The 27,362-nt window shown below is 55.2% G+C and overlaps 1 protein-coding gene across 1 annotated transcript; it reads right to left on the reverse strand.

Moving 5' to 3' along the window:
* Window positions 1-93: 93 nt before the first annotated feature.
* Window positions 94-27,362, reverse strand: EHD3 (EH domain containing 3). Its single transcript, XM_043604206.1, has 6 exons — window positions 26,396-27,362; window positions 17,467-17,643; window positions 14,153-14,250; window positions 6,172-6,584; window positions 5,366-5,530; window positions 94-2,318 (listed from the first exon to the last, which is right to left on the reverse strand). The coding sequence occupies exons 1-6, from the start codon at window positions 26,620-26,622 to the stop codon at window positions 1,791-1,793; spliced, it is 1,608 nt and encodes a 535-aa protein (XP_043460141.1). The 5' UTR covers window positions 26,623-27,362; the 3' UTR covers window positions 94-1,790.

The following is a 27,362-nucleotide window of genomic DNA, read 5'->3' on the forward strand; positions in this document are numbered from 1 at the left end:
GGTCCCTGGGCCTGGAGGCTTCAGGCCAATGGGATGCTCCCTCCCTCGACCTCCCCCAGCCTCCTTCGGAATGATGCTCTGTGGCCAAGCAGGTACCAAAGGATAAATGTGCTATATTAACGTGAGTACGACGGACAAATGCACTGCAGTAGTAAGCACGTCATAGATACATAGAATATTGTCTCTCTAGTCTGAACATAGATAGAAAATAAGTTATACTTGTTTTTGTTTTCCATCACAGTAGGAGGATAGCATACAAAGTGATTGGTTCAGTGGCCACAAAGCAAGCCAAGGGAGAAACCATAAAGGAGGGCGTAGGGCACGGAGAATGGTGGCGATGTGCCAAGGACGCTGCAGAGTCGCAGGGGCTCCTGCAGGGAACAGGACCTCAGACCTCTCAGGTCAGCCTTCTGAGTTAGCACGAGGTCCCACTTGACGACAGCCGGTGGCTGCATCTGAGCTGGGATGATTCAGGCCCCTGGGTGGGCGGCGGAGCGGGGACGGGCGCAAACAGCATCCAGCAGGCCAGCCCACTCTCCCGCTGGCACTATTGGACTTCTGTGATTTTAGGAACATGGGCCGCAGAGCCAGACGGCACGGTTTGCTTCTGTGATGTGACAGATGGCCAGACTGATGGCCCACCACATGCTGGCTGGCCCTCCTCCCTCACCAGCCGGCTCTGGGTGGCCGAGGTGCCCTGCGTGCTTGGCCTGTTCTCCAAGGTTCATAGCCCACTAGCGACGCTGGGATCCTGCACATATCGCCACAGCAGAAGGAAGGGTCTGAGGTCTTGGCTCTGAATCCTTTCTCTACCACGTGACCTCTGTGACTTCGGGAAGGTCACCTGAACTCCTCTGAGTCTCAAGTTCCTCATCTGCAAAGTGGGGGGGACTGATGCTTACTTCCTTGGGGGCTGGCAAGAGCCGAGCGGGATGCTGTATGTAAGGTGCCCAACACGGCTGGCTCCTGGCACACAGGAGGGGCTGGATACATGGGAGATGGATCTGAGCTTCCAGACATCAGGGCTGGGTGAGAAAACACCAACCTCACAAAATCTGGGGAATAAAGCCACCTTGACTGGCTTAGGGTTGAGGATTTAGGGCAATTTCTTTACCTTCTTTCCTGCCAATTTTTTCTCCTCTCTCCAGGTCTGGGATTCTTTGAAATGAAGTAGGGGTAGGGTTCAAGGGCAGGTCTGCCGAGGCAGACACAGCCCGAGCCTATGAAAGCACACAGCTCAAGGTCGTGTCTCTTCACATCTGGGACCAGGTAGAGGATGCTTCTTCCTTCCCCGCCATCCCTCCCACCAGCCCCTGCTCCCCACAGCAGCCCCTAACTCCCATCTCTCAGACCTGGACCATTTTTCCCCACTGGGAAGCCGAAGAGTAGGGGACGGCACTGAAAACAGTGAGCGCCTATTGAGTGAGAAGCATTTTCCATCTGTTCTGAGCCCAGGGAATCTGGAGGTGGATGGGCCACCCACGGACAGGTGAACTGCCTCTGCGGGTGGTGGGAGATGGGAGGGAAAGAGGGATGGAGACCTGGTCTTGAACCTGGGGCCCTGGGAGCACTCCTGTGCTTCTACCAATGCTGAGAACTTGGAGATGTGTCCAAAGACCAGCCTGGAAGCCTGGGGCTCCCTGTCCCCTCTCATCTGCAGTGTACTTCTTAAGATCTGTGTGTGTACATGTGTGTGTATCTGTGTGTGTGTGCGTGCGTGCGCACGCACACATCTCATTCTCCCCCGTCCCCTCTAACACCTGCCTGCCCTGAACCTCCTCCTCCGTCCATCACTCAGCAACTTTCCTCTTGGATGGAGGCAGGAGGTGGGCGGGCAGCTCGTTGGGCAGCTCGTGCCCCTCCAGCTTGACCTTGATCAGGTGGTTGGCCAGTGCAAACTCCTCGTCATCCAGCATGCCATCCTTGTCGATGTCCGCCAGCTTCCAGATCTTGCCCAGCACGCTGTTGGGCAGCTTGGAACGCACCATCTCCTTCTTGGCATTGGCCCCTGTGATCTTGCCGTCCACCGGTGACAGGGTGTAGAAGATCTCGTCGTACATGGGCTTGTCCCTGGCCACCACCCACTCAGCGTCATCGATGCCCTCCCCAGCCCCCTCCCCATAGCCATGCCCGAAGGGGCCATGCAGGGTGCCCTCGAACGCCCCGCCCTTCACCATCTGCACAGGCCGCTGTGTCTCCTCCTGCCGCACCAGCACCATGAGCTGGGCGATGTCGTGGGCCAACATATCATCCACCACCTCCAGCAGCTTGCTTTTCAGTGGCTGGAATTTGCTAAAGTCCTGGGCCTGCAGCTGATCCTGGGAAGAGGAAGAGAAAAGAAGGTGAGCGTAGGAGGCAAGGGAAGGAGCTATTTCCCCTTGTTGGGGATGCTGCCTTCTGCTAATGCTGGAATGTTCACAGCCCTGGAAGCTAAGCTGATCGCAAAATAATGAAATATTGAAAGATATGAGAGAGGAGAAGAAAAAAAGGCACATTGGCTCTTGGTGGAAGTTTTCAGAAGAGGACAGTTACAGGGTCTAGGGAAGAAAAGGAAATGGAACAAATATTGGTTTGATCCATTTATCTGGATTCCCTTTAATACGCTGGAAAGCAATTACATTTCTCTTTCAGCTAGTTTTGGCTATTGAAGGATGGTTCCTGAATGCTTTGTCCTCTGAGACCGAGGCGTATGTGTCTCTGTGCTCTAACCATGGTCGTAATACTGGGGAACACTGCAAATGCCTCACTGCGTGATCTCATTCGATCTTCTGGGGCCTCTCTGAGGGAGGGGAATCACATTCTATCCCCATTAAGGGAAGGAAAGATGGAGGCACAGGCAACTGAAAACAAATCCTAATAGAAGCCAAGGCTCATCTCCAAACCAGTGATTCTTACTCATGCTGCTCATCGGAATTAGCTGGAGAGTTTTCAGATACCTGCGTCTCCCCTGAGGGTTCTGACACAGTAGACACAGGCGGGCAGATTCTGTAAAAGCCTGCCTTCCCGTGACACCCACACCACATGGTGGAAGAAATATGTTCCACTTGGCGCATCTCTGCGATTTTGAGGCGTCTGAGTCGAGAACACCCGGCTGCTCCTTGGCCTTTTCAGTGACAAGGTGAGAGCTTTCTGCTCCGGCCGTTGGCTCTGACCACAACAATCTCAGGACACTGGGCAGAGGCCAGTGCACAGAAATCTCAGGGACAAGCACATCGAGTTCCCGGCAGAAAAATTCAGAAAACACCCACGGCGACATTTTAAGAGCGAGTGTCAGCTTGTGTGTTTCTCACCTCCCCTCTAAGGCAGGGCCAAGCCTAGGAGGCAGGTGGGGGCCGGTGGGGGTGTGCAGGGCAGAAGCAGACTAGCCCAAGGTCCCTGGCATCTCTCTCAGCCTGTCCACGTCGAGGTGTGTTTGGTGGGCTCCCAAACGGGCAACCTAATATCTTCCAGGGGGCACAGTGGGTGCGCCCATCACCCCACATCGATGGCCCGCCAGGACGGCCATTTACATGGTTGGTTCAGGGCACCGGACAATAGATCCTAACGTGTGACTGGCAAACAGATGAGAAGGTGAAATCTGTATGCGGCAAAAGGATTCCTCACATTAAAAATGGGGTCGTGTGGTCCCTTTCGAATGCTGTCTTCCTAAATGTTTGCTTCTAGAGCACAACATTCTTTTCTAATTTTAATTTTTTTATTTTAGAGAGAGAGAGTGCACGCGTGCACATAAGCAGGGGAGAGGGACAGAGGGAGAGACAATCTCAAGTAGGCTCCATGCCCCCAGCATGGAGCCTGATGCAGGGCTCGATCCCACGACCCTGGGATCATGGTCTGAGCCGAAATCAAGAGTCGGACGCTCAACCGACTGAACCACCCGGGGGGGCCCCCGGATCGTTACATTCTTAACAGAAAGAGAAGTGAAAGTTGAAGTATTCCAAGCCACAGCTGAGTGACAAACCTGAGTTATGTTAAAGTAATTCTGAAATTAGTAACTGGCTTGTGGTAGGTGGTTCCAGGAATGAATGGATACATGAACGCATGCACTATTTGAATGTCTATATTTTTCTCTTCCTGTTAGCACATAGGAAACTAAAAATGCCTGTTTGGGACCGTACTGATGTTCTGAACCTCCAGTCTTAAACTGAGAAATGATCAAAAGATCAAAATCAGCAACTAGAGCAAAAACAGTTATTACAACTACATGTGCTGCTATTCTTAAAAAAATTTCCTAATTCTCAGAAACCTTTTATTTATTTTTTTAATGTTTATTTATTTCTGAGACAGAGACAGAGCATGAATGGGGAAGGGGCAGAGAGAGAGGGGAACACAGAATCCGAAGCAGGCTCCAGGCTCTGAGCTGTCAGCATAGAGCCCGACTCTGGGCTCGAACTCACAGACCACGAGATGATGACCTGAGCCAAAGTCGGATGCTCAACCGACTGAGCCACCCAGGCGCCCCAGAGAAAGCTTTTATTTTTAAATAATTACAGAACCATGACATGCTGCAAAAATTGTACAGAGAAGTAGGTCCCGTGTTCACCACTCAGCTTCCCTCAGTGGTGACATCTTACCTAACTCGAGGCTGCGTTTTAAGAGACAGGCCCTGGGCTAAGCACCTTGCAAATGTTATCTCACTGATGATGCTCATAGTGTACATCTAAGGTGGGTGCATCAGAGCCTGAGGTTACAGATGAAGAGTCAGAGGCTCAGAGAGGATCCAGTTAGCATTGGTGTGGTGGCTTCTCGCTTGGACTGTGGGGATATTCTGGCTTTTCTACCAGCAGCCTGTGTGAACAGCACACTCAGAAAACTGCCAGCCATTAATTACACAGGTCAGTTAGCTTTGTAGACCTCAGTTGGCTCCTCTGTAAAAGGAGGAAGAAGAATGCCTCCCTCAGAGGACCCCTTTGGGGACTAACGTGAGAAACCAGGTGTGATGGTGCTAGGCCAAGATAGGAACCCACGGTGTACCCCAAAGAGAGCAGGCTTCAGTGCAGACTTCTGCTTCTTCATGGCTTGTGTCCCAAACTGCTCCCAAGTGGAAGCTCAGAGGTAAACTTAGGCACTCGAGGGCCTGGAGACCCTGTGTCAGGTGACATTCCATATCACGTGGCATGGCAGGGATTCCAAGCTTGTGGTGGCCGTGACTGGGCGAGGTCTAAACTGGAGGTATCGGGTCCCAAGCATCATGATACCCCAGCCTCCCTGGGAGCAGTGGGGCTCTGTGTTCTCCCCAGACCCAGATAGGACACCTGCTGGGCCAGCGGTGGTCCAGCACGGAGGGCAGACCTGGGGCCATCTCCTTGCCTTCTGATTCTGGGCAATCGGACTGTCCCTTGTCCTGGAGCCCCAGACCCCTAGTTACCTGCATCCTTTTCAGGTTGGGAAAGTCCCCAGGTGAGATCTGGTGCTCGCGCTCGATCCGGCCGTAAATCTCAGCCAGGTTGTTCACCAGCTCCTTCTTCTTATTATCCTTTCCGAATACCGACGGCATCTCCTTCTTCAGGGAGCTGATGATGTAGGCATGAACCTGAGAACCAGGAGAAGAGAGCAATCTTCCGATCAAGACCCTTGATCCATTTCTTCCCTCCAGGGTGGCTCTGGCCCCCTCTCTTCCCATAAGTCCCTCCTCCTGCTGCTACCTCTGCAATCATTTCTATCTCACCCCCTTGCTTTCTCATCGCTTGCAGCGCTGAGCTGTTTTCCTAGATCACATGGGAAAGGTGAGACTATGGGGGGAGGTTAAGGTCAAGGCAGTTATAGGGATGGTAATACTGGTGATGATGTTGAGGACGAGGAAGCCAGCAACAGCTAACGTTTCCTGAGCACCTCTAACGATGCCAGGCACTGTGACGGGGCTGTTACATTCCTTACCTTACTTCACCCTTCCTCCCCTTCATTTTACAGACGTGGAAAGAGGCACAGGGAGACTAAGGACCTTGCCAGGTTGGGATCACATTTCATAAACTCCAATCTGGCCACCTGACGCCAGGGCCTGTGACCAGAACCACCACACTATCCTGCCCCCAGCTACTGGGGGGCTCAGCTGGTGCCCATGATGCAGGAGCTAGAGGACACTGACCACCCCAGCAGGTGATAGCTCAGGGTTGCAGGCGGCAGCCCCTGAACGACCCACCCCGAACCTCCCTGTCTTCCGGGGGACAGCCTCACCTTGGCCAGCCTGGCTCTCTTGATGAGGTCGTTGAGCTTGCGCAGGGCAGCATTTCGCGGCAGACTCTGAATATCTCGGAACAGGTCCTGTTCCTCCGCCTCGAAGAGCTTCCGGTTGTCGGGGATGAGAAGGGGGTGGGACCAAAAGGAGCCGATGTAGACCCGGATCACCTCCGGGGTGTTCACAATCTTCCCCAGGGACCACATGAGGGCCCCGTACACCCGCATCAGCTGCTGCGTCTCGATCTGGTCCGCCTTGTTCAGCACCACGCGCATCTTGTCCTCGTGGTTCTTGAGGGCCTTGATGACCTCTGAGAACTCGTCAGAGATGTCCAGCTTGTGGGCGTCAAAGAGCAGGATGATGCGGTCCACCCGCTCGGCGAACCACTCGAGGACGGCCGCGAAGTCGTACCCTGCGGCAGAGGGGCGGTCAGGAGGGGGGGGCCTCCGTGGCACAGGGAGGGGCCTGGGGACAGGAGGCCAGGCGCCGGACACAGAGTCTAGGAAGTCACACCTGGGTTCCAGCCCGCACCCCCCCCCCCCCACCTCCACATGTCCACTCTTTGGCCTTGAACATGTTAGTGTTCCTGACTGTTCTCTCACCCATAGATGGACATACTAATAGCACCTGACTAATGGAATTATAAGGACTAAATACACTCCGAGCCCAGCACATAGTTATTAGTAACATCATTATTCCCATTTAGTCTTCTCGTTCAGGCAAAGAGGCTCCTTCCATTCAGCGACAGGGCTCAAGAAAGTGCTTCGGGGGCGGGCTCTGCCCAGCAACCAGGCAGGGGCATGGTCAGTGCCACGGAAATACGGGGGCACCAGTGACTCAGCCAAGACCACCTTGCTGGTAGGCAGCCGCTGGGGCACGGAACCCAGCTCTCCAACCCCAAGTTCAGCGCTTGCTCCGGCGGGCAAGACGTTCACTTCATGGCCCCATTTCACCCCCGCAGCATCCTTTGAGATACGCAGGATAAGGAGACTCACCCCGGCTTTTCAGAGGAGGAAACTGAGGTTCAGAGATGAGGTGACAGTCAAACGGCCCCTAAACGGTGGGGCCAGGGCTGGACCGCACCACCTGGGCCCTGGGCTCCCCGCACATGCGGAGGGCAGCTGTCTTGCACGTGGCCACCTCCCTGCCTCTCCACCCTTTCTCCTTCCCTCCCCAGGGCCCAGGCCCACCCAGTAGCTCCCACAGAGTCCAGGAGGCCTGTGCATTCCTGCTCCAGGCGAGCCTGCAGCCTGCACCCACTCTCCTGCTCTCTGGAGCCCGGAACCAGCAAGCCTGCCCCCCTTGGTGGCTGGGGAGGGCAGCAGGGATCATTCCCAACTGTGGCTGTGGCATGCAGGCCTTGGGCAGGGCAGCCCAGAGAGCATGCTGCAGCTCCTTGTAAACAAATCCCAGAGCGGCCACTCCCAGTCGGCTGGGCAGCTAGAGCCCAGCACTTAGTCGACAAGGAAGCAGAGGCTCAGAGAGTGCACAAGGCCCCCAAGGGAGGGGTGGAAGCAGGGTCATGTCTCCCCACCCCAAATCAGGCCCTCTGGTCACCCCTCCATGGACTCAGGAAAGCAAAGGGGCCGAAGAAGCTGTAAAGAAAAGAGGCTCCTGCCTCTCCCACCTCTCACCAATCCCTGATGGCACCAGCCATTCAAGGTTGGGGGGGGGGGGGGGGGCGCTGCAAAGGCTTGGGGGGAAGTAAGGGCAAGGCTGACCAGCCCCCACTTTGGGGTGGGGAGGGACAGTAGTAGCTCAGTGTGGCCAGAAGATGACGGCCCCCTGCCCATTCCCGTCAGCCCAGTGTTCTCGAGGTAGGATGTGCTCCGAAGGGGTCGCCTGAGTAGCACTGGCCTGGCAAGCTTACTTCTAGTTTCTGTTCAGCCATTAAGGTGCTGTGTGTTCTTGGGCAAAGAGCCTTCCATCACTGGTCCCCGGTCTCTCTGCCTGTCAAAGCAGGGAGCTGGACAGGAAGACCTCTGAGCTTCCCTTCTCCCTGCTTCTAAGACCAGAGGGGTGAGGGTGGAGAGCAGGACGGATGAAGGGGAGACACGAGGAAGTCCTTGCCAGACAGGGAGAAAGGAGGCTGGGGGCCTCTGTCTTAAACACCTTGGGGGGCCTGTGTGAAATCTGCTCTTGCTTGAGGATAGGCTTCTGGAAACCTATTCTGGGATTTTATAAGCACAGAGGCTTCCTATTCATCTCCCCACTTTTGCAAATTCTCCATGCTATGATGAGTGCTATCAAACTGCAAAGTCCGTAATGCCAGGCGCTTTCTCCCGAGGTTTGGCCACGAGGACCCGAGGACCAGGTGATGAGGGCGTAGGCTTCCTCAGAAGCTCAGCCTCCTGCTCCCAGCTATTCAGAGCCTAGCAGCCTCCAGGACAGGTAATTGTCTCTGGGATGGGGGGTGGGGGGTGGACAGTTCTTAGGCACATCCAGGAATGGGAGCATCTGAAAGGCACAGATGGACCCATTAAGCAAAAGGCAGGGGACTAGCTCTCTCATTTATCTTCTGTGTGACCTTAGCAAATCTGAACCTCAGTTTTCTCAGCTGTCAAATGGGGATGATAACACCTGACCAATGAGGGATCAGTGATAGAGCCATGGCAATAGGATTCAAGAGCACAGGGAGGGCCCGGATCAGTCTGGAGGCTCTGCTCTAATGTCTGGGGTCATAGGTCCCCTTCCCTGGCTGGTCTTGGGAATGGCTCTGAGACCCCCAGCAGGGACTCGTGAGCACCCGCAGCAGCTCAAGGGCTTATAAGACACAAACTAGGAGGTGGAGGGAGATTTAAGCCCTGAGAGACTGAGCAACAAAGCTGGTCTTCCCGGAAACCCTGGGATTACGTGCAGCAAGTCTGGCTCCAGATCTGGTCTGCAGGCATCAGGCCCAGAGACCGCGCAGCCTGCAGAGACCTGGGGCTCTCCCCACAACCCTCCAGGCTCCAGAGGACTGGAAAGAAAGCATTTCTAAGTAATGCCAGGCAGGAGGAAATCAATGAGACAAACACAATAAGCAAGGCAACTCCTTAATCACCCACCGGCTTCCTGCATATTCTGAAGAGCAAAGCAGGGACGCTGACAGGCAGCACATTTCTTTGTATTTTCAACCACACCATCTCATTTGATCCTCATAACTGTCCACATGCCAGGAGCTACACAGGGCACACACATCTTACAGGAAGGGGAGGGGACAGAGAGGTTAGGGGCTGGCCAAGCTCACACAGGCAGGTTGTGGTGAACTCGGGACTAAACCCCAGACCCTTGACTCGGGTCCACACTCTCTTCCTATGCATAGCCATGTGTGAGGCTGGAGCTCAGAGGTCTGAGCCCTCAAACCAGGCACTTGTGGTGGGTGCATAAAAGGTCCTATCCTGCCTCCCAAAATCCCTTTTGAGATTTAAAGACATTTTAGCAGAAGAGAAATAAAAGGGCATCAATTTTCAAAACGTGGGAAGAGTTCAGATGCCAATGGAGAACAAACACCACACTACATGCCTCCGAGAAGTAACCTTGGAAGTGGCCTGAGAGACTCATCACAGGCCTCCGATGACCATAAGGCTGCCGGCAAGCCCTTGTGACATGCCTCAGGACTCTGCTGCTCTGCCCTGGCTCGTGGTGCCCACGCAGGAGCATAGATACAGCATGGAGTCTGGGGCCCCACTCCAGTGAGGGTCCAGGGACAGGCCAGGGACGTGAGGCTGCCAGGACCAGCCTGGACCCTCCTAGGTGCCCCCGGGGGGACTGGAGATGAGAGCGGGCCCCATTCTACTCCCCAAGCTCTTCCTGGGCAGGTGATGATAAACCACTCTAAAGCCACTAGACTGGGTCTAAGGAGACCAGCCTGCGTTGCAGCTTTATAGCCAGGGCTTTTCCCTGCTATGGCCCTGCTGAGCTCACCCCCACAGGGAGGAATGTGAGCCCCAGGCCCAAGGGGGTACTCCACAGGGAGGAAGGGATCCACAGGGAGGAATATGAGCCCCAGGCCCAAGGGGGTGCTTTTCTAGGGCGGGGCCTGTGGGGATTCTAGCTGACAAGTAGCCAGGAAATGAGGGTCCCAAGTGTGAGGACACTCAGGCTTCCGGAGCCCCTCCCACTTCTGCTGCATTTTGCTTCTTCCCAGTAATGAGCCTGGGGCTGGGCACATCCTGTCACTTCCAGGAACTGCCTCCTCTGCTGCCCATCCCAGGTCATCTTCATCCAGAGACAAGTGCTGGCCCAGGACCTCCTGAGCTCAGATTCCCGGACGTCCCCTGCTTCCTCTCTCCCCCTCAGACACCCACCCGAGGCCTGGGCGCAGGGGCCATACCCTGAACAAGGGCCACGCTTCTTCCAGCTCTGGCCCAAGGCTGGGTGCTCCCTCCCATGAAGCTTGAGGCCTGGGGAGCCCTTGGGAGCAGCTCACTTTTGAGAATGGGGCACCCTGGGGCCACCGGGCGAGAGGCGGCTCTGTGCAGATTTGATAATGGTGCCGCTTTTGGCTGGTGAGACACAGCACTGTGCCTGGCATGAAGCTCAGTGAATGGAGTGTGGGCTGGATTGTAGGCTCTACGCGCCTCTCAGCCGGGTGAGCTTGTACAGGGCACGACCCACGGGGCCATGTCCTGTCCTGAGCTGGCTAGAGGAAGGACAGAAACACCAGATCTGTGGTATGGCCAAACCCAGAGCTATGAGGGCCCCAGGCAAGAAGCCACACACAGAACATTTGGTTCTGTGCACACACGAGTGTGTGTGTGTGTGTGTGTGTGTGTGTGTGTGTGTGTGTCTGGCGGGGGGGGGGGGATAGTGTATATGGAGGGAGTGGTGGGTGCGTGTAGACGTGGGGGTGTATATGTGTGTAGGTATAAACCAGAACTGCCAGGTTCTATGGCAGAGAAAGGATGAGAGAGGTTCTGCATACTGGAAACTTTCCTGACACCTGAGAGTATCTGATGCCCTTTCATTCCTGGTCTCCTTGGAGCGCTGAGGGCAGCACTGCCCGGGCTGGCGATACACTGCCAGTGCCCAGCTCCCAGCTCTGGTTTTTATCACAGGCTGCAGGGAAGGCAGAGGACTGACTGGCTTGTGTAGCCATTCGTGGGCCACCACTTCTAGAGGTCAGTGTGGGGTGGGAGGGGACAGGAAGGCAGGTAAGGAAACCAAGCACCCAATTTGCTGAGGGCAGCCACTGAGGTCCAAAGATGAAAGCAGGCAGGAAAATACAAGAACAGGGAACAAATGGAATGGGACAGGAGCTGAGGAAGGCAGGAGTCCCTAGAAGTAGGCTGCCATATACAGCTGCACAGGCTGTGCACTGCATTCATAAGGGAGGCCATTCATACAGATTACTCATTACTGTATAATGGGCAACCCTGGCTGGCAGATAAAGGGGAGAGAAGGGAGCTCACTGTCATCCAGGCCCAGAGCTGATGTCTGGGTTTCCATTACCATCTGTAGGCCTCACAAGGTCCTATGATAGGTATCATTATCCCTTCTTACAGAAGTGGACACAGGCTCAGGGGAAAAAATGTGGCCTGTTGAGACCCATACTGGTTCTAAAAACCAGGGCTTTGACCTCCCAGTCCAGTGCCCTTGGAAATCCCAGAGGCTGAAGTCCTCCCTGGGCCTACCTGCCAGGCTGCACTGCCTTACAGGTCTATGTGCCACCTCCCCACTCCCCAGCCCCCAGGTAGTTCAGATTGAAAAGTCATGGCTCTCCTGAGCCTTCCTTAAGGACACCCAGGCGGCTAGTGTGAAACAGTAAATCAAATCCCCTTTAGGCCTAAACTCAGGATGGGCCCAGATGAAACTGGGGCAGGGCGGGGGAAGGGGTGGTGCTGGTAAGGAGGGAGGGGAGTATTTAGGGAAACAAATAGAAGCCACACGGAGAGCCACCAGAGCCTCCCCTCCACAAGGGTTGGACCGAGCACCGCAGTGCTCACGAAGGTCCAGAGGAGAGGGTAGGTGAGCCTGTCTTCCCAGGGCCATGGGCTCTATGTCTCCAAACCAGCTCCGCCTCAGCCCCAGCACGACCCGGAGCCCAGGCTCCCCCACTGACGTCCCACTGATTACATGGCATGTTCACACAAGGCCCCTCCTTTCTTCTTCGCCCCTTGTCCCAGGTGTCACCTCCTCAGTGAAATGGGAGGGAGACGCAGGGCATTTTTGCTGGGGTCTCTGCCTACCCCTGCTCCCACCTACTCCAGACTGAGGTCCTGACAGCAGGCTCTGTCTTTCCTGCAGAACAGACCGGGGTCCAGAGGCCCTGGAGCGGGCTGCTGACCTGAGGGCCTCTCCCGCCATCTTCCCTGTCTACCCTCTGTCAGGCTGGCTGTACCCACCCACATGGCCATGGGGGACACCCCCCCTCCCAACGCCCAGGGCTGAACTGGGTCCTGCCACCCCAGAGAGCGACCTGCTCCCTGCAGAGAGGAAGCCAGGCCAGCTGGCAGGAATGCTCAGGGCGGCCCAGCTCCGAAACTATGGGCCTGTACCCAGGCCAGCACCAGTGGCACTTGGGCCCCCTTAGTACAGACCTGGGGGCACTGGCTTGTTGCCAGTGAGGCAGTGGGCTCTCCTCCCGGGGGGCCCGGGGCTAAGCGGGTGCCGGCGCCTGCAGGCCATGCCCTTGGAGGAGGGGGTTTCTGGGCCCCACCATGGCGGCACAGACATGCTGCAGGTCAGACCTTGGCGGGCTGCAGAGCACAGGGGCCAAGGCACATGCGGGAGGGAAGCAGACAAGTCACCTAAGGCCACTGCCCAGAGAACCTCTCTGCCAGTCCCAAGACTTTCCTTCCCAGAGGCTGACTTCTGAATGAGGACTTGGCTCCAGCCCAGCTCCTGGCTCCACTACTGGGGTGGGAGTGGCTTGGCATGGCTCGCCAGAGACACAGCCCAGAAAGGGCAGGGGGGTACCCAGGGCACACAGCAGGAGGTGGTGGGAGAGGCTGCGGTGGGGCGCCAGGGGCAGACTTTTAGTTTTGTACAGCATCGTCTAGCATTTTAGAGCTAGAAAAAAAACAGTGATGATGATGATGATGATGATGATGATGTTTATTCATGTTTACTGGGCACTTGCTACGTGCCGGGCAGAGGGCTTTTTGTACCTATATTATTTCTTTTAATCCTCAAACAAGCCTATAAGTAGAGAGAACAATTTCCCCCTATCTTACAGAGGCGTAACTGAAGAACCCTGCCCGAGCTCACACAGCTAGGATGCGGCAAGGCAGGCTCGGCATGCTGGCCGTCGGGCACCAAGGTTCCATACGCTAACTGCCATGCCTGGGGACCTCCCTTAGTGAGCAGTTACCCCATATCTGTCTGGAGTTTTCAAAGTGCTGTTACATACCAGCTCCCCACTCTTAGGCCCAGAGCACACTTGCCTCCCCACGTCACTGGATGAAGTTCTCTGCAGGCATATGCCTTCCCTGCAGATCTCCCCAGGCCAGGGACCACAAGACCTTCAGAAGCAAACCAGGTAGTGCCTCTTGGGGAACGTATCAACCCGATGAGGTAAATAAGGCAGATAATTGCTGTGTCCTTTTACAGAGGAGGAGACAGAGGCTGGCTGTCGCCTGAGCCACAGTGGACCCAAACTGTCCCCTGGCCCCTGCCTAGGACTGTTCCCACAGCACACCAGGTGGTGCCAACTCATCAAGGTAGGGCAGGGTCCTGGGGGTCTAGCTCATATATATATGTATATATATATTTAATGTTTATTGATTTTTGAGAGAGAGAGAGAGCGCACGCAGGGGAGGGGCAGAGAGAGGGAGACCCAGAATCTGAAGCAGGTTCAAGGCTCTGAACTGTCAGCACAGAGCCTGATGCGGGGCTTGAACCCACGAACTGAGATCACGTCCTAAGCCGAAGTCGGACGCTTAACTGACTGAGCCACCCAGGCGCCCCAGGGTCTAGCTCATAGTACGGAAGCAAAAGAACATACTGGAAAGGACACAGCACAGAACCAGAGTCCATCCTCGCAGGTGCGTCGCTTACCTCGGCTGATCCTCTGTTTCTCCCCGGAGAGGATCCCTGGGGTGTCGATGACGCTGATGCTCTCCAGCACCGGGTTGGGCAGCTGGGCACACACAAACCTGCGCGGGGCGAAAGCAAACCCGCGCTGTCCTCTCACCGGCTCCCGCACACCCTCACACGTGCAGACGCATGCCAGCCTTCCCAGCCCTGGGGGGCGGACGTCCAGAAGCCTGGCTGCCTTCTGATGCCAACCCCCAGGCTCCAATCCAGACTCAGCCTTAGCACCAGGCCCGGGACCTGCACTTTGAGGAAGCTCCCTGGCTGATCCTGAGGCAGCCGTGGTCCTGAATTCGTGCAGCCCTGCTATCAGGGACACTAGGATGTCCAAACCTCAGTCTCTGCCCCCATGGTGCACAGTCCGGTGGGGAGAGGAGGCACGTGCGTGGGCCACCACAATATGAGGTAGGATGGGACCAGCACATTGAGGGGGGTCAGGTAAAGGGCTCGGGAAATCCAAGGTGGAGAGATGGCTTCCAGGGACGGCTTCTTGGAGGACGCAGCTCGGGAGCTGGCCTTGATGGAGTTCCACACCCGGGAACATTTATTTGGGCTTCCAAATGCACCGCTATCGAGATAGTAGGCAAGCCTTGTGAAAGGAAATATTTCTAGGGCTACATCCTGAAGTCTCAGAACACCAACCGGACTAGGCCCTTCTTCAAGGCCCCTCTCTTACACGCCGTTTTTGGCGGAAGCCAAAAAGGGGTCTTACTATCTCAGGTTCAGCGGGCCTCTGCTGCCCAGCCAGATGGCAGAGAGGCAGGGTAGGTGAGGAGGCTGGGACACGCGGACGGGGGCATTAGGGAGGGCTTCACAAAGGAGGCCAGAGTGGCCAGAGTGGGGCCGAACAGGGAGGCAGGGTTCACATCACGGGGGCCTTGAGAGGTCTGGGTTTTATACTGAGGGCAACAGAAACCCATTTATACTGAGCAACATTTTACGCAACAGAGTGACTCAGTCAGATACGACGGTTGTCAGCAAATCCAGTTCAGTTCGTCACATCTGTATGGAGTGCTTGCCATCTGTATGGAGTGCTGGGTGCTGGGCTAGATGATGGGCTGGAAGAGAAAATGGCATGGCCCCTGCCCTACCGAAGCCCACGGCTCCTCAGGCTCTATGGCACACCCAAGTATCCTACAAGAAACCCCACATTTTGCTGAAGCTGGCCTGAGCCGGGTTTCTGTCACTTGGTGACCAGGTAGCCATGTGCATGGGGGCTGGTTGGGGGCAAGGGCTGTGACTGAACCTTCACCCAAGCTGAGCTCCTGGAGTGAGAAGGGCAGGGGGCTGAGGGTGGACCCAATGAGGGGGACACTGGGTCACAGGAGCCAGAGAGAAAGGGGACAGAGCTGACAGGGAGGCCGCAGGAGGGCCAGGGAGCTGAGAGGGAACAGTGGCTAAGAGAGACCCATACCAAAGAGAGGCGGGGTGAGGTAATGGTGGGAAGTGTCCGCTGTTCACCATCACTGAGAGGTCATGGTGACCTTTACATGGGCAGCTGTGACGGGGGAAGCCATGCTCCCCAGGTGGTGGGGGAAAGGAGGAAATGAGGAGGTCTAGTCAAGAAACTTGAAGGTGGTAGGGTCTGCTCCAGGGCTGTCAAGAGGAGATATTTCTACATGGGAGAGGGGGGAGAGGGTGGTGTCATTGGAAAGAGGGAATCCCTGATGGCATGGTCCCTGAGGAGCTGGCCCAGAAGCACCTGTGGGGGGGAGAGGAGGTAGATGCGGAGAGGAAGAGAGGACACAGCTCTCTGCAGACTGGTGGAAGGGGGCGGGGACAGAGGCAGGGGAACACTCCATGGATCCTGGCTTCCACTTTCTCTAGAAGAGGAGGCAAGGCCATCTGCTGAGGGAGAAGGAGGTTACGGGGGTTGGAGCATGTTTGGAACACGACCCCTGGGCAGCACTAAGATGGGAGCCAGATGTCTGAGGTGCAGCCTCCCTGGGTGTGGCTGCGGGGAACTGGAGGTGCCTGGAAGGGAGCTACCTTCTTCCCTCGTGTCCTTCCAATGGACATGGCTGGCAGATCCCCCTCCAACATCAGTCTAAACACCTGTCCTTTCAGCTCCTGAGTGCTCTGGGAGGAAGGTGCAAACCTCACAGTGCTCGGTCTTCTGCTCCTAGGGCTCCTGCAGCGAGCCATATTCTTCCATTCTTCTCTGCTCACTGGGGTTTTTCCCCCCAGTTTTCTCCTGCCTGAGATGTCCTTTTTTCCCATCCAGACCCTGGAAAGGGCCATTTCACTCATCATTGACCAACCCACGTCAAATGCTAACTTTCCCTCAGAGGCCGCGTCAGTCCTCTTGCCTGGGAGAAGCATATTACTCTTAGCCTATTTTACAGACGGGAAAGGCGAGGCATAGAGAAATTAGGAAATTTGTCTAAGATCCATGGTGCCGTTTTGATAGGATTTGGGCCCAGATTATCTGATGTCAAAGCCCATCATCTCTGCCTTTACTCTAAATACCTCCTATTAAAGAAAGTAGTTCAAATTGTTTAAGTACAATGCACATGCGAAACTGTGGCATGGCTCTATATGACAAGTGTGACTGGGCGGCAGCCTGCATTCTGGTTACGTAGAATAATAACAGGAATGTTGGGCCAGGTTGCCAAGAATTCCCTACAGCTTTTGCCACTCACATTGACACAATACCCCTGGTGACTGCAGGCTTACCCTTGTCCCAGGGGAGGGGAGGTGACCTGTCCAAGGTCTCACAGTGAGTTTAGTAAAGAGGCAGTGCTCAAACTCAGGACTTCCACCATCAGCCCATGGTTCCTTCCACCCAGTAAGAACAACGTCCAGGAATAGAGAGGAACCTTCCTCTACCTCCTTCCAGTTGGATGCAAACCCCTTCCCTAGTACAGTTGACCCTGGAACAATGAGGGTGTTAGGCGTGTCATTTCCCCCACCCTGCTGGGTGGAAAACTCGCATATAAATGGACCCATGCAGTTCAAACCTGTGTGGTCAAGGGTCAGCTGTATAGACAAAAGCTGGGAACTACCCAGAATGGCCCTCTCCACTTTCATTGGAGGGAGGTTTAGATTAGGGGGGAGGTGATCTAACTCCGGTACCCTTCCCTGCTCCGTGATCAGGAATTAGCCCTATATCCCTAATCCGTAGTGACCAACTCAGTTACACTCCCAGAAAGAAAGGAACAACCAAGAGACGCTGGGTATGGAAAAGGCACCGAGCCTCCCAAACCCCTCCTCTTCCTTCCCATACTCCAGGAAGAAAAATAGAGAACATCCAGGACACGTGCTCCCTGAGCACTCACCTATTCAAGAAGGCATTGCCGAAAGCGTTCAGCTTCCTGAAAGGTTTCTTGGGGTCCACCACCAGGGCGTTCCCAGGGATGATCCCCTCCACCTGTCCGTGCATCACGGCAATGAAGGAGTCGGTGGTCGGCTCGGGCCCAATCCGCATGCCTGGGAAATCCTGTTCCAGTAGGTACCTGGCAGAAAGATGCACGGTCGTAAGGTAGGGACTCTGTTCAAGCTGCACGTCTGCCACAGGCAGGTGAGGACGTGAGTTGTGGCAGAGGGGCAGAGGGACCGCGACAACATTCCGCGGTAGGGACGCGTTTTCACGGACGGAGAATCCAAAGACCTCTCGTGGAGGAAGTGGGATTTTAGCTGCACTTAAAATATCTAATCTGTCCCCCTGGTCTTTACCTGTTATCCTCTCGGAATCAGTAGTTGGAGAGCAAGGAGATGCAAGATTTGGCTCAGAAACAAGGTGTGGGTTGACACGGATTCCTGCAGGGGGCGCAGTGGATTTTACAGGTGGAGGCAGCCAGCTAAGATACCGGCAGTGAGGCTAGGTAGGAAAGAGACCATCCACAGACCGTGCAGGCTTTCCGTAGGGCCAGCCATTTAATATGAGACATAAAGACAGCTCCTGCATCACCAGTGTGAAGGGACACTGGGCCAGGCCCATCTCCGTGCCGTCTACGAGCGCTGGTCCCACTGTCTAGCGTCACTATGAGGCTGTGGCCTGTACGTACATCTCTTTGCTCTTCTTCAGGCCTAAGCAGTGAGAGCCCAAGGCCACTGCCCCTCTCCACAGCCCCTTTTAGAAGTCAAGAGCAAAGGCACACGGCGAGCCAGAGAATGAAGGGAAGGAACACGGAGGCCTCCTGGGCCAGTGGTCCTCAGCCCCGGTGGTGCGTTTGAGCTACTGTGTAGCTGTAGCCAGTGGTGCCCAGGCCCCAGCCCAGAGGTGCTGTCCCCCCTGGCTCAGGGGTGGGGCCCGGGCCACCAGACTGTTCTAGGAACTCCCTTGAGGATTCTAACGTGCAGCCCGGGGGGACATCCTGCTCTAGACCAACCTTCCCATTTCACTGATAAAACCACTGACACCGGCACTCAATAGCATTTCCACCTGCCAGATACTGCGCTCATCACTTGGAGGACGTCATCTTCGACAGGCTTCACGGAGGCCCTATGGGCAGGTACTGAGGAAGCCGAAGCTTCGTAAGGTTATGTGGCTTTCTCCAAGTTAAGCAGCCAGTAGTACAGCTGGAATCCAAACCCCTATCAGTCTAACACCAAATCCTTTGCTCTCCGGCCGTCTTCCGCCCTGACAGCAAGCTAATCAAGGCCCCACAGTTTGGGGCAGAGCTGGGACCGGATGCCACGACTCCAGGGCCTGAGCTCTCTGCCCACCTTACACCTCCCTAGAACGGGCCTGGGGCATGGGTCCTGCTCTGCCCAGCAGGCTGGTAGCCGAGGATTTCCTCTGGCTCGTTGACATCCTCCTTGTGCCTTCGCGAAGTGTTCTGAGCTACTCATTTACTCTGAGGCACAGGGTGGTTGGAGCCGGGTTGCTACGGGCTCCCTCCCCAAGGAGCCAGCAACGAGCTGCTGCCCAGGAGGCCACCCCCGCCCGCTCTGGAGGGTTTTCCGCCGCCTTGGGAAGCCTCTCATCTCCCTCCCAATAATCCAGGTGTGAAGGCAGGATTCCCTCCCGTCAGAGGACCATTTTGAAAGCTGGCTCCTGGGTTGTGCTAACAATAAATGACAGCAGCTGCACACTTGGACAGTGCATCTGGCTTTCTCAAACACACCTTCTTCGGGGCCTCAGAGGAGAGGTAGGGCATCTCAGCAGCCCGGGGCCAGTGATCCAGTCTGTCTAACCGCAAGGGACATGCCCTTCAGAAGGTACTTGCCCTCTGCAAACCTCATTACCTCGCTCCATAACCTGAGAGATTATAGTTCTGGTTTATGAAGCACCTGCCATATGCTAGGAGATGTTCTAGACTTTCCGTGCCTTATCCCACTTCATCTTCCCATCTCTGATGTGAGCACCATCGTCCTTACCATCAAATGGGCCTAATAAGAAAGCCCACCTCATAGTGTTGCATTAGATACAGACGCTAAGCACTTAAACAAGCACCTGGCACCAAGATTACCACTCATTGTAAAAAGGAGGAGACACAGTCACACAATGTGCCCCAGGATATGCAGTCAGTAAACAGCAGAGCTGGGATTTGAACCTGGCACGTGGGCTTAAGAATTCATGCTCCTAACCACTACATTCACTGTCTCCGTTCCTGCCTAAGGTCCCTCGACCAGGAAGTGCAAAAGGGCTGAACCCCCTAGGGGACCAGAAGGAGGCGTGGAACAAGAGGACACCAAGGGGGAATGATCTGGCAGGAGGCTGGCCAGGGGCCAGGCTTCGGTGCTCACAAACCCAGGAACGTACTCTTCTCCTGAACACCCACCGCTGGGGTTCACCACCCAGTCTCCATGAGTGGGATGTGGCACACAGAAGTGGCTGCTATCGGGCACCAGAGCAGGGACAGGGCCACTGGCTCTACAAGGCCATTCTCGGAACCTGAAGCTGCTTCATGAGAGTCAAGGCTGTGCCCGGGAAACCCCACCCATTCTTGCCTGTGCTGGGAAGGGGGCACCTGTGTGGGTTTGGGTCCCGCAGGGAGTATGGCAAGTGTGAATTCTGAGGCTGGAGGAGGGTGCCAGATGTCACCAAAGGCCTCAGGGACAGCTGAAATAGAGACGGACGGAAAGAAACATTTCTGAGGCAGCCTCAAGAATGCCCAGCCTGAAGAGGGCCAAATGCAGTGACGAAGTATCTTCCTGACACAGGCACCTCAGATTCCAGCCCTGAGAGAGACGTGGTGTACCAGCAGATGAACAAAGGGTGACGCTTCCCAGCATCACAGAGGCCACTTTCCAGGATGTTCCAGAGCCGCAGCCTCAGGCAGCCAAGCGAGGGCCTGGAGGCTGGGCCCGCTGTCCTGGCGTCTCGGCTAAACCCACATGACCTCCAATTTGCTGACCACACACGGGTCTGAAGAAACACAGAATCCCATGAAGCCACCAGCAAGTCCAGGGACACAGTCGGGCAAGGCAGAGAACCCAGGGCTTGGTAAATTCTCAGGGACATCTGCGTATGGCTTGCAGCAGCGAGCACCCCCTTAACAAAGCCACCACTGTGTCCAGAAAGGAAAACCTATTGAGAGAGCTCATCACTGCTTCTCTATGGGGAGTGATACAGATCGCCTCTGTTGCCAGGCAAAAAACGTTCCCACAGTAGTGTAAGAAAAGAAAAGTGAATTCAAGCCTGGGTGGGAATGGCTGAGATGGGGACACACAAGAATCAAGAGGGCCAAGCAGGCGGGGTACCCGCTGTGGGGTAGGTGTTGTGCTGGGACCTTTACCCAAATGACTCCACTTAATTGGTCCCAGACGCACCATGCGATGGCAGCATTATTTCAGTTCCACAGTTGAGCAAATTGAGATAGAGGTTGCTCAACTTTGGGGCCAAAGAACACTACTGAGAGGCCCTAAGAGCTGAAAAGATTTGGGTAGCCCTCCTCCCCCCCCAGCCATCCCATGCAAAATGAATAAATACTAAACCACAATATAGGTGTAAGGAAGTCCCAGGAAATTCTGATTTTTCCCAGGAGGATGAGTTTTCTTCATGTTTTTTTTAAAGCAAATTATTTTCTAACACTTTCCTCATTTGTTTGTGTCCCGCTTGGCTGGCAATCTAAGTATGTGGCCTGCTTTACTGGTGACCTAAGCCCCCAGGGTAAAGGCGTGGGGCCAAGAATCTTAACCCGGTCTGCCTCTGGAGTATCCATGTCTGCAAAAGCGGGGGCCAGACCTCAGGCTGCAGCTCTTACTTTACAGATCTTTAGACTCGAAAGGCACATGTCACTTTCTGCTCTGCGTTCTAGGTATCTGTGTTGTACATCTGTATCTTTGGTCTCAGTCTCGGGGTCTGAGCTTTTGAACGGGGTCAAAACAGTAATACTTGCCCTGTTGGGGAATACTGGCCTCAGGAGGTTTTAGGGACACTGGAAGGCACCCCATAATCACAAAGTGAGGTCGTGGATGGTTGACCCTCGATGGCCGTGTTGTGGGCTGAGTCGGTTCTGTGCTCCACGGAGCAGCCACCCCTGTCCCCACCACACAGCAGCCTCTGCCATGGGACAAAGCGGCCCCAGCACAGAGGAGACTCGTGGCTGGGCTTTTGAGCCTCCCATTAGCCTCCCCTTGCCTCTGTCCACCCTGCCACAGGCTGACCCACCCAGTCCACGACTAACCCAGCACTGCCCACAGGATCCCCTTGCCACCCCTCCTCCAGCCCTTGGAGGTAGAGGCAAGATCCTTGCCTCCAAAAGGGGTTCCCCCCACTCCTGAGGGCCGGTCTCTAGGCCTCTGCTTATAGAATCAGCTTGAAAGGGGAGAGCAAATGAGAAAGCCCTAAGCACAATGCTTGGAACATAACTGGCACTATATTGGTTCTTTCTCTTCCTAACTGGAGAGTAGTACTATGAGGTGTTCGTTGCGATTCACATGTTAGAGGTGAGGAGACTAAGGTTTGGACAGGTTAGGCCTTCCTGACAAGGCCTCTTAGCTAGGACTGTTGGAGCCTGGATTCTGCTGAGCCGGACTCTGCTCTTTCCATGGCCTCACTCCATTGTCAATGGGAATGGATGGAGGTTTCTCCAGAGGTCCCCTCCTGATGGTGAAAGCTTCTCTTGATGACCTCCAGACACCTGACTTTCAAGGCAGATCTATACCAGACCTGAGGCAGGTGGCCTAGGGCTGTCTACTCCCTTGAGTAACACTCAGGCCTTATAAGAGGTGGGCAGATTTCCACTCTGCCCCACTGAGGGACCAGCAGACCAGAGCCCTGATGGGAAAAGATGTCCCCTGACCTCAGCGGGAGGATAGGAGTGAGGTGTGGCAGGCACTGTGGCTGGCAGGATAGACCTTGCAGAGGTCACTGGGTCTACGTGGAACGGTGGCCCCTGTCTCTAGTCGTTTGAGTTTCTGGAGGATCATCTTTCTCGTGGTGGTGATGCTATAAAGCTGGGGATGAGGCCTGGGCAGGGGGGATGCCAGGGCTGTGAGGAGAGATGGTGCAACACAGCCAGACGCTGAGTCACCTTTGTGGAAGGATGCAGAGAGCCCCCTGAAGAAGTGGGGGAGTCCAAAGCGCCCACTGAGTAGCCCCCCCACCTCACCCCTGCAGCCCCACCATGCGCTCATACTTCAGAGTCTGAGTCTCGTTGTAGAAGGGCCGCGGGATCCTCAGGACCAGCCCAGACCTCCCTGTGCAGACCCAGGCAGCTTAGCTCTGCCAGCCTCAGGCCCCACACTTGATACCATAGTCCTCTCCTTCAGCTCCGCGGCAGCCCAGCCAGGCCTCCCTTCTAGCCCACCAGAGCACCGGGGTGTTCCTCAGCCCCCGGGGCGGCCCCAGATGCAGCTCCGGGACTGGGGGAGGGGGGGGCCAAGTGTGCAAGGGAGCAAGGGTTGGAGGCTGCCAGGGCCAGTCAGAGGAAGAGCGAAGGGAGGGGATCAGCAGAAGCAGGAGGAAGGCTGCCAGAGCCAGAGGGACACAAGGCTACTGTATCGAAAGAGGCAGCCTGTGTGGAGGGAGCAGCCGCTAGGCCAATTGATTGTTTATTTTGTGAGTCGGGGTTGCCGGGCCTTAGGCCAGGGAAGTTATTTCAGGCAGAGAGCATAGCACATTAATTAGTTATTAGAAGAATGTCCTTTTCTGCACGTTCTTCCTGAGATGAGAAATAGACCCTGTGGCAAGTACATATAAATGAAAGTGGATGGACACTCAGGAGGCAAAAGGCCAAGGGCCAGGGAATGAAGAGGCAGGTCTGTTTCCGAGGGAAACATCCCTCACAGGTTCAGGCCTGGCCGGAGCCTGTGAATCACGGTGCTTCAGGCAAGAAGCAGGGGGAGGGAGCACGGCCTTAGCTACTCCAAGTGGAGCCTTCTTTGCTCTGGGGGAAGGGGTGTGGTCTCACCTTACCCTCTTGGAAGGCAACTCAGAAATAGGATTCTTAACACCAAAATTAAACATAAAAAAATTAAAAACAAAGCAAAACTGCACAACCCTTGGCCTAGTGATTTCACTTCTGGGACTCCCTGAGAAAACAGCGCAACGTGTGGAAAAATATTACGTGTAGAGCGAGTCGACAATAGCAAAAAATTAGAGACAACCTAAAACATGCAGAAGGAGCGGACAGGCTAATGAATAATTTGCATATACATCTAGTGAAATATGCTGAATAATTTGCATATACATATAGTGAAATATCATGCGGCTCTTAAAAATATTGCTTACAAAGACTTTTGAATTTCCATAAAAAATGCTCCTTCTCCAAGTGAAATAAATTAGCATATAGAATTACATTATGGCATGAGCTCAACGGTGTTATAAAATAGCTAAAAATACTAGAAGGATAGATATATACATATGATATTTAAAATGGTCTCTCCCGAGTCATGGGATTATGGGTGATTTTTTTTTTCTCCTTCCTCAAATTTATTCTTGTCTCCATTTTCCAATGGGGGAAAAAATAGCTGTTCAGTGGATTTAATGAAAAGGAAGGAAAAGATATAATTTGGTTTTGGAGGGATTCCCTATGCTGTAAGCCTTGCTACTCTGCTGGTGGGCTCACCCTCAAGGCGGGTGGCTTTGACTGCAGGAGCTAAATTCATTTACTACAGGATCCAGGAGGGAGAACTTTTGTACTTGGGGGATAAGAAAGCGAGGGAACTGCCTCCCCCCACCCCCCTCCGGCCTTCCTGTCTCTCTTAGATAAGGAATAATCCTAGGGCAACTCGACTCTGCCCCTCTCTTAGGCCCAGTTAACAGCCAGCATGACTCAGGCAAAGCCAGGGGAGTGTCTCAGTCAAGAGGCACTTAAACCTGTCGGCTGCTTCAGGATCCTGCCCCCAGGGACACTCGCCTTTCCCCCCTCGCTCTTCCCTCCCACTCCGTGAACCTCTACTGGGAGCCTCCCATAGCTGAGACCCCAGGCAAGGCCTCAGGGAGCGAAGGCACAATAGCAAGTTCTGGTGCTACCGAAGGAGAAGCTCTAGATAATAATAACGTACTAAGAGTGATAACCGAGGCATGTCCAGAGGGCCAAGGAAGGCTGTGCAAGCAGGAGTCATCTGTAAATGGAAGGACGTGGGCTACAAAGGAAACCTTTGTACAGAACCTAGGTAGCTCTGAAGTGCCTTTGGCAGCAACTAAGGGAAATGGATCAGATCAGGGTTCTTGCCCTGAGATTACATGTAAATTTGTGTATGTGCATTTTTCTACAGACAGGGCCAAAGCTTTTGTCAGAATTTCAAAGGATCTCCTGACCTTTTAAAAAGTTGAGAAAGCAATGGATTAGATTCATTGCTAAGAGCCCTCGGGCTCTAACAATGTCAGCTACCCAGAAGCCAGTAGCTGCCCACCCCCTACCTCCCATACTTCTTTAGAAATCACTCAGCCCCTCAAAGCCACGGAGCCCAAGGCTGTCCACCCTACAAAGAAAGGCAAGCCCGATCTGCTGTCCACCCTACAAAGAAAGGCAAGCCCGATCTGGTGTTCTGTTCTGACAGGACATGTTAGTGCGGGGCAAGTCCTGCTCCCAGGCTTGTGTATAAGTTTCGTTGTTAGGGAAAATTGGTAGCTAGAAAATTAGGAAGCTGACTGTTAACTTTTCTGCTCTCCTTGCCAAGCAAAGCACAGTGTTTTGCATGTTGCAGGTGGCCCAACTATAGTAAGATTTGATTTGAATAGAAACAGGACCCCTGCCTTGAAACCTGCAGGAGATGAGCACCGCCGATTTGGGGAGGCCACTGCACCCACTGCCTCGCTAGAGGGCTCTGACTCAACACAGAGGGCCAAGGAGCACCTGCAGCAGTTTGGCAATGGCTGTAAATGAGGCCAAAGAAAACCTCCTGGCCTTGAGAATTGTGTGGACTGAGGACTGGGGAGGAGCCTGTCCTGTAAAGATGGGGAAGACTGTCATTACTCCGGTGGGCAATGCACAGAGCTCTCTGAATGCAGGGTGGACAAGCTGACTCCCCGAGGATCCCTCCGGCCCTAGGATTCTGTAACTCAAGGGAATAGATGACTCACCATCAAAGCCACAGGCATTTAGCCAAGCGTGTCCTCCCATGCATCTAGGACCAGCCTCCCAGGTGGGCCTCCTACCCAGTTAACACAGCATGGGACCGTCATTAAGCCCTCTCTGCCTCGGTCATTTCACCTGCCGAATCAAGGGGCTGGCTGAGACGATCACCGGTGTCCCTTCCACCTCTAAAAGACTTTAATGTTATTACTAAGCCATTATGATCAAACAACGGAAAAGAAAAAGGCATTCTGCTTCTGACACTGCTTCTGTCCAGTCTCTGAGAGACAGCTGTAGGTCTGCTCAGAGAAGGAAAGTGGTAAAAAGGACAAGTGGCACTACCCAGCAAGGGCTCCAGAGTCCCCAGCCCACCTCATCAGTGGCAACTACAAAGGCCCCAGGGGAGTGGCTGAGCCCTCTAAAAGGCAAGGGAGGTGGTCCTCGCCACCAAGGACATGTCCCTAAAAAGTGAGGGTGTGAGACTCCCCCATCAGCAAAAGGTGCTCTTTGTGACTAGGAGCTTTCTCACTTGTGCCTCCTGGACCTCAGGTTCATCATCCATAAAATGGGGAGAATAGGGATGACTCTGAACTTCTAACACATCAAACCGACCTCTTGAGTCAAGGGCAGGGAGGCACTAGGTAGGGGAAGGGGCGGGGGCAGCAATGAAATCGTGGGGGTAAAGCTTTGGACACACAAACACCAGAATTTCTTCAGCGCCCTCACAACGGAAGGCTTCCGGTTTTTCCCCAGGCAGGAGGGGTCACCGGGAGGACCTAGGCACGGGGCGGCTCACCTGATGAAGGTGGTCTTCCCAGTGGAGTACTGGCCCACCAGCAGGACCATGGGCTTGTTGTCGAAATCAGCATCCTCCAGGGCGGGCGAGTGAAACTCGTGGAAGCGGTAATGCTCTTCCAGGGGCAGCAGCTTGGTCTTGTAGAGTTTCTTGAGCCCCTCGCTCACCGTCTGGAAGACCTCGGGGTCCTTCCTCCGGCGGTCGTCGGAACCCAGCCAGCTGAACATCGCGGCCGCCGCTCGCCCCCCGCGCTCAGCCCCACGTCGGGCGCCCTCGGCTCCTGGGAGAAGGGGCCCCGCAGGACCCACTAGCCGCTGCGAGCCGCGCCGCCGTGTCACCCGAGCGCGGGGCTCGGCCGCACCATGGCCGGGAGCGCGGCGCGGGGGTCCCCGGGGCGACGGGAGCGCGCCCTGCCCAAGCTCCTGGGGCCCAGCCCAGCTCCCGCTTCAAGCGGAGACCCAGGAGCGAGTGGGGGGGGGGGGGGTGGTGGGGGGGGGTGGAGAAGAAATTATCTGCGCCGGGCAGAAGGGCTGCGATCTCGGAAATGAAAGTCAAACCTGCAATTAAACTGCAAGATGCCGGGTGCGATGCCGGGTCCCCGATCTCCCCCTATACCGCTTGCCGACCTCCCCTGCCCGGGCCCTGGTGCAGCGAGAGGATGCTTCGGCTCGGCTCCTGCGCGGCCAGCCGGCCCAGGGGAGGAGGAGGAAGCGCTGGCCCGCCCGGGGACAGCTCAGCATCCGCAGCCGCAGCCCGCAGCCCCAGGCACCGGTTTAAATGCCAGCCGTGCAGGAAGCGGGCTCGCGGAGGAAGTCCCCGAGTACTGGCAAGGCCAGCCCGGCCCGTCGGCCTCGGTGCCGAGAAGCTGAGCAGGGCGCCGCCATGTGTGTGGGCAGGCGCTCCGCTGGGGACCGGCGACCGCAGCCTGGGAAGGGAGGGATGCGGAGTTCTGTGGGAACGCTCTGAC

The sequence above is a fragment of the Prionailurus bengalensis genome, chromosome A3, assembly GCF_016509475.1.
Source record: "Prionailurus bengalensis isolate Pbe53 chromosome A3, Fcat_Pben_1.1_paternal_pri, whole genome shotgun sequence".
Lineage (NCBI taxonomy): Eukaryota > Metazoa > Chordata > Mammalia > Carnivora > Felidae > Prionailurus > Prionailurus bengalensis.